At 36.2% G+C, this 13774-nt stretch overlaps 1 protein-coding gene across 1 annotated transcript in view; it reads right to left on the bottom strand.

Moving 5' to 3' along the window:
* The window catches only part of LOC149798862 (uncharacterized), a 274739-nt gene that overhangs the window by 233527 nt on the left and 27438 nt on the right, over positions 1-13774 (bottom strand). The window contains exon 2 of the mRNA XM_089957774.1: positions 4834-4986. Coding sequence (XP_089813900.1) covers positions 4834-4986 — 153 coding nt within the window. The remainder of the gene's footprint in view (positions 1-4833; positions 4987-13774) is intronic.

Here is a 13774-nt window from a genome sequence, read left to right as displayed (position 1 = left end):
TAAAACATTATACATTTGACACTGCAAGAGTTCTAAAACTTAATACATTGGACACTACCAGAGGTCTTGCTAAGATTTTAAAACTAGGAGTCCTGGACTCCCATTTTTGTAAAAATAGGAGTCCCACCAGCAAAAGTCCCCTCCCAGAAAACTATGCAAATTATAAGAACCATTGGATGACACTGAGTTTAATTTCTACATTCTTTATAACACTGACATAGCTCTTGTTTGTCCATCAGAGTGAGTCTGAAGTTTGTCAATCCAAGGAGGGTCTTATTCAAAGCACTAAGCTAGGCATCACACACTTTCTTACACTTGGCTACTGTCCCATCCAAACTATCAGTTCTAACAACTTTAGCACTCTCTTGAATCTCATTACAATCTTCGTCAGTTTGCCACTGAACACCAAAAAACTCATTCAAGTCTCAACATGTCACGATTCCAAGGTCACGTGCACTGCTTATTCTGCTACACTCAGAAATGAATACAATAATGAAAGCTAAAGTTGTTTATTTGATGTACTGTTATCAATGACCACATGTTCATCTCTGGGTCTTTCTGCCTCTGAATTCAAGCATGGTAAATATCGGTACATTTTCCCAGCCACCTGCCAGTTAAAGCCTTTGATCTTGCTGCCCAGTGACTGAAGCATGTTCTTTTGATGTAAATGTACTCTTGTAATGGCAAGATGTACAGGGGGGTGGGGGCTTTCAGCCACTAAAATCTGACATTGTAAATATCAGCACAGCTAATTGATCAACACTTTTCCTAAACAGCATGTGGCTCAGGCATGACTGGCAAGCCTTTGCATTTTACTACCCACCTATTACATGTGTATGGAGGTCTCCTGCCTAATTGATTTTCTGCATCCCCAATAACAAAATTGGCAGCCAAATACGTGTGATTAAACATTTCTGAGACCTCTGACTACATAAAGGCCTAAAACTTAGTACATTGGACACTACATAAAAGCCAAAAACTTAATACATTGGACACTACATAAAGGCTTAAAACTTAATAGATTGGACACTACATAAAGGCCTAAAACTTAATATATTGGACACTACATAAAGGCCTAAAACTTAATACATTGGACACTACATAAAGGCTTAAAACTTAATAGATTGGACACTACATAAAACTTAATACATTGGACACTACATAAAGGATTAAAACTTAATACATTGGACACTGCATAAAGACCTAAATCATAGTACACTGGACACTGCAAAAAGGCCTAAAACTTAGAACATTGGACACTGCATAAAGACCTAAATCTTAGTACACTGGACACTGCATAAAGGCCTAAAACGTAGTATCTTGGATACCCTTCTCCAATTAATAATTAGAAGCATAGAACAAAATAAACATGGCCCCAGTCTAATACCCTATTCACTTCCATCATTTGGAATATCACCCTTTTGTCTTGGACAGAGACTGAAAAAATATCATAATAGGACGAACAAGTTTGGTGATAATGACAGATAAGCCTCCAACCCCACTTTAATCACAGTAATACATTGCTGACATTTCCAGCCTGAATGGAGGCTGATGTCTCTATGACCACATGTCAGAGTGAACATACTATCATTATGGAGCTCTACTGCAGACTAGAGGATGGCTTGAAAACTCAGTCAAGTCTAATGCATAGAATGTCTTTGCTCTGCTGCCACATTGAAAGATAGATAGAATGATGAGAAGATAGAGTGAGATTTACGCTGAAAGTTCCAGCTGCACATTGCTCTTCAAGATTAAGAACATACAATTGCGATGAAAAAGAAATCCAAAGTCATGTGAACTTGATCTGATATTGACAACACTGCTGTTTACGAACTAACATTCAACATTGCCTTCACTAACCAATGATATCAATGCTTATCTCTCATCCACATAATTCCCATCATTCTCAAAACTGCTCTGTATTCAGCCCTATTCTCTTCATTCTTTACACTCAGTCACCCTTAAGCATCACAGACCGCTCCAGTATCCTGGTGGTTAGAGCATCCACCTCAGATGCAGGAGGTCATGGGTTCGATCATACCAAAGACTTACAAAAAATGGTACTAACAGCTGCCTTGCTTGGCGCACAACATTAAGAAGTGTTAGGACTGGTCAACCTCAGGTGACAGGATAATGTGACTGGGTGCTACATGTCTGCAGTATGATGCCCCAGTGCTATACATCACTATAAACTGCCACACTGCAGACATCATAGCAATATGACTGAAAAATTGTTAAAGCTACATTAAAAATCCAAGTCACATATCACACATAAGCATCACAGAATGATATCCAGTGTCTCAGCAACTGTACATTGATGACACTCAAATATACAAATCTAGCTGCCCAACTGAAGTGTAGACTACCATCCAAGTCATAGAGAGGTGCATTTCCGATGTGAGGTCATGGATGACATGTAACAAGCTATAGATGAATGATGATAAAACTGAAGCCATCCTGATTACCATGAAAGACTTTCTCATTCACATCCTTTACTTCAACAATAAGCATCAGCAATACCAGCATTAAATTCACAAAGTCAGTACAAAACCTAGGTGTCACTCTTGATAGTACTCTCTCATCACACCAACATGTCATGAACATATGCAAAGTGGAATTTCTGGAGCTGCATCAGATCCATTCACAGTTTTCTCTAAACTGATGCCACTAAAACACTATTGTGTTTCTTAATCCTTTCGAAGTCATGACTACTGTAATTCACTTCTGTCTAGTTCATCTCAGTATCTACTACAGAAACTGAAAAAAAAATTCAATACACAGCTGCTCAGATCATCTTTAATGTAAGAAGAACTGAGCACTCCTTTCTCCTACTCTGTAACCTTCAATGGCTACCCAAACACAGCAAATGTTACATTGCATTGACTGGCTCCAGTCCAATATATCTATCAAACCTCAAGCATGTGTACATCCCATCTAGAAACTTGCATTCCTCTTCCAACACTCGTATTCTCATTGTTCCCACTGTTAAAATGTTCCTTTGCATACTAGGGCTGAGCTATGTACAATCAATTTCCCATTGATCTCAACAACAAGGACACTGTGGTCTCATTGAACTATGTACAATCAATTTCCCATTGATCTCAACAACAAGGACACTGTGGTTTCATTGAACTATGTACAATCAATTTCCCATTGATCTCAACAAGGACACTGTGGTCTCATTGAACTATGTACAATCAATTTCCCATTGATCTCAACAACAAGGACACTGTGGTCTCATTGAGCTATGTACAATCAATTTCCCATTGATCTCAAAAACAAGGACACTGTGGTCTCATTGAGCTATGTACAATCAATTTCCCACTGATCTCAACAAGGACACTGTGGTCTCAATGAACTATGTACAATCAATTTCCCATTGATCTCAACAACAAGGACACTGTGGTCTCATTGAGCTATGTACAATCAATTTCCCATTGATCTCAAAAACAAGGACACTGTGGTCTCATTGAGCTATGTACAATCAATTTTCCCATCGATCTCAACAACAAGGACACTGTGGTCTCATTGAGCTATGTACAATCAATTTCCCATTGATCTCAACAACAAGGACACTGTGGTCTCATTGAACTATGTACAATCAATTTCCCATTGATCTCAACAACAAGGACACTGTGGTCTCATTGAACTATGTACAATCAATTTCCCATTGATCTCAACAACAAGGACACTGTGGTCTCATTGAACTATGTACAATCAATTTCCCATTGATCTAAAAAACAAGGACACTGTGGTCTCATTGAGCTATGTACAATCAATTTCCCATTGATCTCAACAACAAGGACACTGTGGTCTCATTGAGCTATGTACAATCAATTTCCCATTGATCTCAACAACAAGGACACTGTGGTCTCATTCAGCTATGTACAATCAATTTCCCATTGATCTCAAAAACAAGGACACTGTGGTCTCATTGAGCTATGTACAATCAATTTCCCATTGATCTCAACAACAAGGACACTGTGGTCTCATTCAAGAGTGCGCTTAAAACTCACATATTCTGGCTATAAGAACACTCTTAAAGATTTAATAATATTTACTTCCTTAATTATTGTGAGCATATTTTTGTTTTGATAATTTCATGGTGTTTGATTTTGTAATCTTGTCATTGTAAATGTAATATTTTAAAGTGCTTAGAGCTTCTAACAGTGAGGTGAACTTGCATCTCATCAGCTTGGGTTGGTGAACATTCTAGAGGCTATATTTCTGATGAGATGCATATTAATGACAAGATCTTGCATTTGATTGGTTGGAATCTTATATTGTCATGGTCTTGAGAGAGTTTGATTAGGAGTAACATCCCCCTGAGATTATCCAGGTGATCTTGCATCTGATTGGCAGCAATTGAGGACATTCTAGAAGCCAAATATTATCTCATGTTATTTATTTATTCATTTCTGGACAATACATAAATAAAAAAATTCTCAATTAAAAAAATTATATATTTCATTTTGTTTTAAAATTTTGTATTCTCTCATTAAGTTCAAAGAGGTTTTTGTTTTCAAAATGTACGGAATTTATCAACAGACCCATGTCCTTTTCAAAGATAAAACCAACATTTTTAACTTCAAGGAGATTTCAGTGGATGTCATCAAGTCATGACAGATAAAAGGCCATATGATAAGCTAACTTGATGGTGAACTGTAAAGTCGACACAATCTATATCCATAGCAATACCAACCACCCAAGTTTCACTGAAAACACTGCAATGTCCCAACATCCATGTATGCACAGACATCATATTACAATATCCCTGTGTGACTTTGAAAAATGGTGATAAACTGAAGAAAGCAGAAGAATGGCAATACTTACAACAAGGAATTGAACCAAAGTCTCATTTTCAGCATGAATCACATTGTAGGATACTTCATCATAAGACTTACTGCCTTCATCATCATTCTGAGGGTGGAGTTTGTAGCCTATGACTGGGTGTGCATCAGTTCTAACTTCCACTTCAAGCTTGGTCTATAAACAAAGAAGAAACAAACCAAGTCAGTGGATGCAAACCAGCAGAAAAAACAAAGAATCAAAGTATTGGGAATACTGACGACTGAGAGGACTGATCTGATACAAATATACACATGATCAGATGTAAGAACATACCTTCATTTGTGTTTATTTGTATTCCTTCTTACTAATGTATGCTTTAAATAATCTTTATCATGATTTTCTACAAAAATTTCTGAAGAATTTATTTCAGGAATTTATATGACGATTTGGTTTTTAATAGCATTTTCTACTATTATTTCCAGTATTAACATCCAGAGAACAGCATCAAGGGAGATAACTACTATTAGCTTAATAATTTACATTAATTTGATCTGCCACACCTGAAGCATAAAACCAATCTTAAAGGCCTGTGGCGGTATACCTTGTTACTAATTTTAGTAAGACCATAATGTTTATTACTATTATTAGTAAAACAAACTATATTTTGGCACAAGATAATGAATACTGCCATAAACATGGAGGGAGAGTATGAAATATCTTCAAGCCAAAAACAAAAATACTGCAAATGGTACACAATATGATTGTCTTGTGATATGTTTCAATGTATTTACCTTGACCTTTGTCTTGTGGTATGTTTCAATGTGATTACCTTGACCTTTGTATTGTGATATGTTTCAATGTGATTACCTTGACCTTGCAGTTTTATTATTTGCCATGATGTACACTTTAGTAAAGTTTAATGAAGGACTTCTAAAATTGCAGACCACACATGAAACGACATAAAAAGTTATAGTTATTTGATCTTCAATAAGAGAATATGAGACACACGCTGATGCTTGAAATTCACATTGAATTATCTCTAAATGGTATTAATGGTGGAGGAAGAACCCGGGAAAACCCCGGAAAGAACCACCGACCCACGAGAAGCTGCTGGCAAGCTTTCTCACATAACCACATTGGCTGAATCCGAGACTCGAACCCATGCAGAAAGAGGTGAGATGGCAGTGATCCGTAACGGAGAGCACTTTAGACCACTCAGCCACTCGGGGCCTCATTAATGAAAGTACATTGTACACTATATATATGTATGTATGTAAGTATATATATATATATATATATATATATATATATATATATATATATATATATATATATATATATATATATATACATACACACACACCAACACACACAGCACAATTTAATAAATTTCGCTTTACACTAAAACACGTTTTTTTTTTACAATCATGCACACTTTCAAGCCCACAACATGTGCATCAATCAGCAGATAAACATACAAAATATCATACTATAATCAAAATTAATGAAAAGCAGGAGTTATATTATTTTACAACTGTTTGACTGTCTTAAGATTTCAACCATTTGAGACAATGATTATAAAAAGAAGCATGCCTTATGTCACTGTAATGAGCTTCCATACCAGCACCAGTATAGTGAAAGCTCTTTTTAAACAATTCAGTTTTTGACGTTGGTATAATGTAATTTTGATGTACAATAACATGATTTTCAGTAGATGTATTCCCTGAGGTTTTGATAATTGGACTTTAATTCTGAACCATTTCTGATGCATGGAAATTCCAGCCTGTACATTTTTATGATGTACATGTACTATGATTTGGGCTGGAGAAACAGTCCTAATTATCCTAAATTCACCTCTGATGTAATTTCCTGCCAAGCATGTACAGTCTGTAACAAATCCTCATTTGCAAGACTAATTTTTACACCTTACTAGCCAATAATATCACACCTATGCAAAATCAATATGAACTGAGGTGAGGTAAAAGGTCACTGATGTTACACATATTAGATGGGCATAACTGAATCAAGGTTAGAATGTTTTGTGATTGTCTATGTTTATGATAAGTTAGAGGAAGGTGGAAGCAGTTATGATGTGACTGGATTATATTTTGATCCAGTATCTGTTTGTCTGGTTATCCATCAACATTCATGTGATTTTCCTAATGGTAGGACAAAAATACCATTTCAACAATCATCTACCACACATACTGTTGATAACTGAAATCTTCCCTACCACTTTTGAAAAAAAAAGATTATCATTATTATTATTATTAATATTATTATTTTAAGACCAAAATCAGTATATTTGTGTGTTTTATCCATACATTTACAAAAACCAGTTTACTGAGGACAAGAAATCTTATACTGGTGCAATTATAGACAACTGTCTGAACAATAGGATAATGAAGGCTAACTTTTACACCACAAGCCACTAACCGATTAACTTACTTTTGTAACCATTAGTGTTTGAGGCCAAATTTGAGATGTGTTATAAGTAATAAATAGATTCAGATATGGTAATGGCTTTCAATTCTTTGCACGCAAATCAGCTGACCTTTGGCAGAGGCGAGATAAGAGGGAGAGATTGACCATAAAATGATTTCAGCAGAAACATTTGAGTATTTTGATTTATTTTGCATTGTTTAATTGTTGCTGCATTGTTCAATATGTTTTTAGAGGAATATTTATGCCAGTCGATATATGTTTTAGTTCAGTTCATGTGAAAATGACAAAACAAGCTTTCTCCCAATTCTAAAAGTGGCTAATACCGATTACATGTAATGTCTAAGTCAATTAACTTAGATTGGAGGAGCCATGGAAAGACCCAGCCACACAAAAACTGAAGTCGGAACTTTCTTGCAGGTTGAGCAGTGCAGGATTTAGTCACTGCCACATTCATATAATATAGAGAAGACATTCTCCATTTTTGCAAAACTAGGTGATTCAAGGAGAAATCAGGACCAGAAAACTTTTGAGAGCAACTTATAATTACAATTGTCATCAGTGGTCACCAGACAGGGATCTTGTGAAGGAAACTAAAAGTGTTTGCGACTTTTATTTAAAAAAATCTTTGTAGGGAAATATATTGAGAACCATGCATAGACCATATATTCAGAGTTATCATGAGATGCTATTTAACTGAGGCTATTGTTTCAGTATTGTATGGGCAATGGGCAAGTCATCTAGACTTGCACAAAAAGGTAGACACTCCCGCCCTCCACAAGGCTTCCAGCTATGGATAAATAGTATGATGTTAACACAGCATCACTGGGCAGAAGAACTTCCAAGACGAAATCAACAGCCAAGCGGAAAGGCTGCCAAATAGCTCAATGGCTACATGTTCGTGACCAAGGTGAGCCACCAAGTTGGAGGAAATTGGCTGTGGTCAAGCCAGGAGAGGGTTGGCTCTGCCAGGCAACAGCTGCCCTAGACACATCAAATGAAAAACATCGCCAAAACTTTAAGCTTCTCCAGAGCGGACATAGGAAGTGACCATAATCTGGTGATGATGACCTTCAGGCTACATCTAAAGAAGGTCAAGAAAAAGAGCCACACAAGAATAAAATTTGATCTCGAGAAATTGAAGGATCCCGAAGTAGCAAAAGCCTTCCAGGCAATGATTGATGGGAAATTTGAACCTCTCACTATCCTTGATGCTGACAATGCTGACATGGACACATTGATCACCACCTTCAATACAGCAATGACTGAAACAGCCAGTGATATCCTCGGTAGACATCACCCAGTCAAGAAACCCTGGGTCACAGCTGAGGTTCTGAACCTGTGTGACAAGAGGAGGGAACTGAAGAAAAAGAACAATACAAAAGGGGCAGACCAGTACAAGGCAGTCAACCAGGAAGTCCAGAAAATTTTGAAAAAAGCAAAAGAGAACTGGATAGAAGAAATGTCCAAAGACATTGAGGGAAACTTGAAATGGAACAACAGCAAGAAAGCATACCAACTGGTCTATGTGTTGACAAGCACAAAACAACAGCGGGTTACCTGCTTACAGGACAAAGCCAGAAACTGCCTCACAGAAGAAAAAATTTTTTCTGAAAAGATGTACAGAGTACTACACAGAACTCTACAACCACTGAGCCACAATAGATCCAGAGGTACTGAACGTCCCTCCAGCAACTAACAATGACAACCAACCTATCATACATGAAGAAGTAGAAGCCGCAGTGAGATCACTGAAAAAGTATAAGTCAACAGGAGTGGACAACATCCCAGCAGAACTAATCCAAGCGGGGGAGAAGCAATGATTAGTGCCCTCACAAACATCTGCAACAAGATCTGGCAAACAGGAGTATGACCATCACCATGGACCCAATCACTGATCATCATCCTCCCCAAGAAAGGCAACTTGCAACAGTGTCAAAACCACCGTACAATCAGTCTTATAAGCCATCCAAGCAAAGTCATGTTAAGGATATTGCTAAACAGACTAAAACAACAGGCTGAAAAGATCATTGCCAAGGAGCAGGTGGGGTTCAGAGCAGGGTGCAGCACAACAGAGCAGATCTTCAACCTCAGGATATTGTGTGAGAAGTACCTCCAACACCAGCAAGATCTGTACCACGTCTTGTGGATTTCAAGAAGACATTTGACAGGGTAGGGCAAGCAGCCTTGTGGGCGACCATGAGACTGTACAACATCAATGCCAACCTCATCACAGTAATAGAGCACCTCTACAACAAGGCCACCAGTGCAGTAAACTTCAATGGCAACATAGGGGACTGGTTCAGAATGAAAGTCGGAGTCAGACAAGGCTGTCTGCTCTCTCCCACACTATTCAACATCTTTCTAAAGAGAATCATGGCAGATGCGCTTGATAAGCATACAGGGACAGTCGGCATCAGAGGCAGAACAATCACCAACTTACGTTTTGCTGATGACATTGATGGACTAGCAGGAAATGAGCAAGAATTAGTTGGTGATCTCTATATTTCTCTATGCCTGCGAATGATGGACCATAACAGCGGACTTGGAGAACAGGATACAGGCTACAGAGATGAAATGTTTCCAAAAGATCCCCGGAGTCACACACAAAGACCATATCACCAATGAAGAAATATGGCAAAGGATAAGTCAAGCCATTGGGCCTCATGATGACCTCCTGATCATAGTGAACAAAACGGAAACTGCAGTGGTATGGGCATGTCTCACGATCATCAGGACTTGCCAAGACAATCCTACAAGGCACTGTACAAGGAAGAAGAAAGAGAAGCAGGCAAAGAAAGAGGTGGGAAGATAACATTCAAGAGTGGACAGGCTTGACACTGAGCGACTCACTGAGAAAGATGGAAAATCAAGAGGAATGGAGGAAGCTGGTTGTTAGGTCTTGTGCAGTGCCCCAACGGTCTTTCAGACTACGGGACTGATGATGATGATGATGATTGTTTCAGTAAACAGGGATTACTTTTTTGGACATGTTATAAAAAAAAAATTAGGGGATTCTAAGGTGTATTTCTCATTTATTTGGTAAAATTTTGACATAATTCATCATGTCCTGAAAATAATTTACAAGCTGATCTAGAATTAAATGACATGTCCATTTTTGGAGTCTGAAAGGTGCTCTTATGCTTAAATTAAAGGTATTACCCCCAAATTATGCTTAAATTATAGGTATTACCCCCAGATTATGCTTAAATTATAGGTATTACTCCAAATTATGCTTAAATTATAGGTATTACCCCAAATTACATTACAACAGTCCAAATATGGCTGCGTATAACTTACATAAAAGAGATTATGCACTGCTGAAAAGGAATTAATGTTTTTTTTATTTTCCTAAATAACCAAAGAATTAAAATTTTGTGGCATAGTTAATGTGAATAGACCAAGTTAAATTGTTATCTACAATTACACCAAGATATGAGAGCTCATAGTAAGGTTACCATTGTAAAAGAGGACTTTGAGTGTGTCGGTATCTAGCCTTGCCATTTTTTAGTTTCCTGTGTTGTGGCCGAGTAGAGATTTTATTCTTTTTGTGTTTATAATCATACAATTTTCATTGTGCCATTCTTCAAACCTGTCGCAAGTAACCTGCAAATTTTATTTAGTTCAGTTTTGAATTTACTTGAATCGAATAGTATATACTGTTATCTGTGTAGAGTAAAAAGAAGAAACTGAATTTCCTATCTTGAGGGGTTAGTCATTAATAAATATGTATGGATAGGATCCTGAGTTACTACACATTTGATACTTTTACTCACAGAATGGTATTAACTGAAAGCTATATTTTGCTCTGTTACAGTTAAGTAAGACATAAACCAGTCAAGGGAGTCATCAGTACATTGCTCGAATTTGAGTCCTTCAAGCTAAGTGACATGATGTACAAGATTAAAAGCTTTAACCATAATAGTGCAAATCATTTCACTTTATCTAATGCTTACAGCCATTGATCAGTCATGAATATAAATGCAGTTTCATACAAGTGATTCTGTCACAGTTGATTATCATGGATAAGATTGTAAGTGTTCAAATAGTTCATAAAAGAGTAATGTACATGTTTTTCTGGTAATTTGGAACGACGGGAAGGACAGATCCGTCTCTTATATCGTCTTTTGTTTCACATTTATGCAACAGAGTCACCTTGGCTGTTTTCCAAGACTGAAAATTTATTAGACCTAATACTGTGATCATAAATAAAAGCTATAAACTCTCCTACAGCAGGTACCCCTTTAGTAACCTTGGTTCAGTGATATCAAGTTCTACGGCTCTATAATCATCCATTTATTGAATATAGACTAATTCAATACTTCTTTTGAGGAATTTTAAACTATATATCCCCAGGAAGTTTTTCAGAACAAAAACATTTTAGCTCCAAATAATCAGGGGAATTTTAGTTTTTTAATGTTTTTCAGCAATATGAACAAAAAAGTCATTAGAAATCTTTGGGATATAACTTGGACCTGTCTTACTGTCATTACCAAAATAAAATGAATAAGACTAATGTTTGAATGTGATTAATAAATATTTTCCAAATTTGTATATGTTCTTGGTTGCATTATAATATCCCATAGGTATAAAGAATACGATATATACTGTATGTATGATACGGTTAATTTTTATTTTTGACACAAGTTTTGTGTTCATGTGTCATTTGCCATGGAAATGGTGAGTTGAGAACATATCAAAAGATATTTAAAGTGGATACTGTTCCATTTTATTTCTCACTGATTCTGCTTATCGATGAACTTATGGTATTGACTAAAATGTAGTTTTATTATTTTGCAGGATATAAAGCTATATAATTTATAAGGCTTAATTTTAAAAACTGATCTGAAATTGCCCCTAATTGTTCCCCCTCCCCAAAAAATCCCTAATGTAAATGTCAACCTTAAACCATGTTAAGTTCCCTTGCAAAATTATTGCAAAATTAATGCACTTAATAATAAAATAAAATCTGTTCCAAAATGAAACATTGTTTTATAGTTTTAGCTGATATGACTGTAAATGATGTGTTAACATCTAAGTTCCCTTCTTGCTGAATCTATCAGTTTGTTCATTTTTTAATACATTTTTATCATTATGCTAGTTTTGTTTCATGTATCTGTTTACTATATGGGATATTTTCTTAGTGTGGCAATATCTAGGCTGGTACTTGAATTTTTGAATTAGTCCCATTAAAATTATTGACATATCTGATTACATGTATTTGGTTTACCAAAATATTGCATTACTGTGGAATTTCTCCTTTTAAATCTTGCCCTCATTGAAACTCTAGTCTATTCCAATTTAACTTTGGTCATCGCATGTCATTCACCAGTCTTTCAATTAGTGTTCATCTTCCTCTGAATTTTTTTCTTTTCACACTAATTAAATACTCATTTATTTGTGACAGTTTCTTTATTCAAAAATCGGGTCTATCACGCCATCACTCCAGCTTCGATATCATTCGGCAGCTTGTGGCTTTGCAATCAAACTGAGCCATCAAGAGGAGCAACTCTGAATTTTTCTATTGTAAAATTTGCTGTTTAAACTGAAATAAATGTGAATGTGAAATAGCTGATACCATCTGCTGATTTTGGTGATCACTAGCACAGTAATAAATGTGTATCATATGCTACTTATGTTTACAACAGAAGACTGGACTTATATAATGCTAGCTTAAAAATTAGTCCAGGGACTTGTATATACAAAGTCTTTGACTGGTCTGTGAGTTTCATTTACAAAAGAATGTCTTATACACTGTTTATAATGGAATCTAATCACAGTCTAAAAATCACTGCATATGTTATGTCTTTCTGTTTGAAATTAAACTGGCAATTTGACAACGTTTGTTGAGAATGTAAATCTATGGTTCTTGTCAAATAATTGACATGCAGACTATTAAGTGCCTGTCTTTGTGAAGAACTGATTGGAATCAATAAGATACCAACTTTCAAAAAGGAAATGGAATTTTGACTTAGATGATCTAGACGATAAAGACTGGCATCAATTTTTCTTGCCACCATATAAATCAGGAATATAAGATTCTAGATGGCTGTACACATGTTTGAGGCTTGGTAGTAGGTATATTAGACTAGAACCAATTTTCCTTGCTCCCATATAAAACTGCAGTATGTACAAATCTTAAATGGATTAAAATATTACATAGAACTTAAATGGCTACAGATGCAGTTGTGAAAATAATTAGAACTATTTAAAAGGAGCTTTATTCTTCTTATATGTTACATAATGACACAGCATCTCATATATTTGACCGATTGTCCAGGGCAACACAGTATCTCATATATTTGACCAATTGTCCAGGGTGACACAGTATCTCATATATTTGACCGATTGTCCAGGGCGACACAGTATCTCATATATTTGACCGATTGTCGTGGGCTTTCCTTATGCATCAGCAGCTGGGTAATTTACATGGCTATTTTCACTTTACACCCAGCTACTTTAAAAAAAAAAAAAATTGTAAAATGTCAGATAACCAAGATTTTGTTGAATAAAAAATGATATTTAAGATGGATTCCAAGAG

The sequence above is a fragment of the Sinohyriopsis cumingii genome, chromosome 5 (assembly GCF_028554795.1).
Source record: "Sinohyriopsis cumingii isolate HCF-2022 chromosome 5, ASM2855479v2, whole genome shotgun sequence".
NCBI lineage: Eukaryota > Metazoa > Mollusca > Bivalvia > Unionida > Unionidae > Sinohyriopsis > Sinohyriopsis cumingii.
Note: the sequence above shows the minus strand (reverse complement) of the source record. Positions and strands in the feature narration are given on the sequence as shown.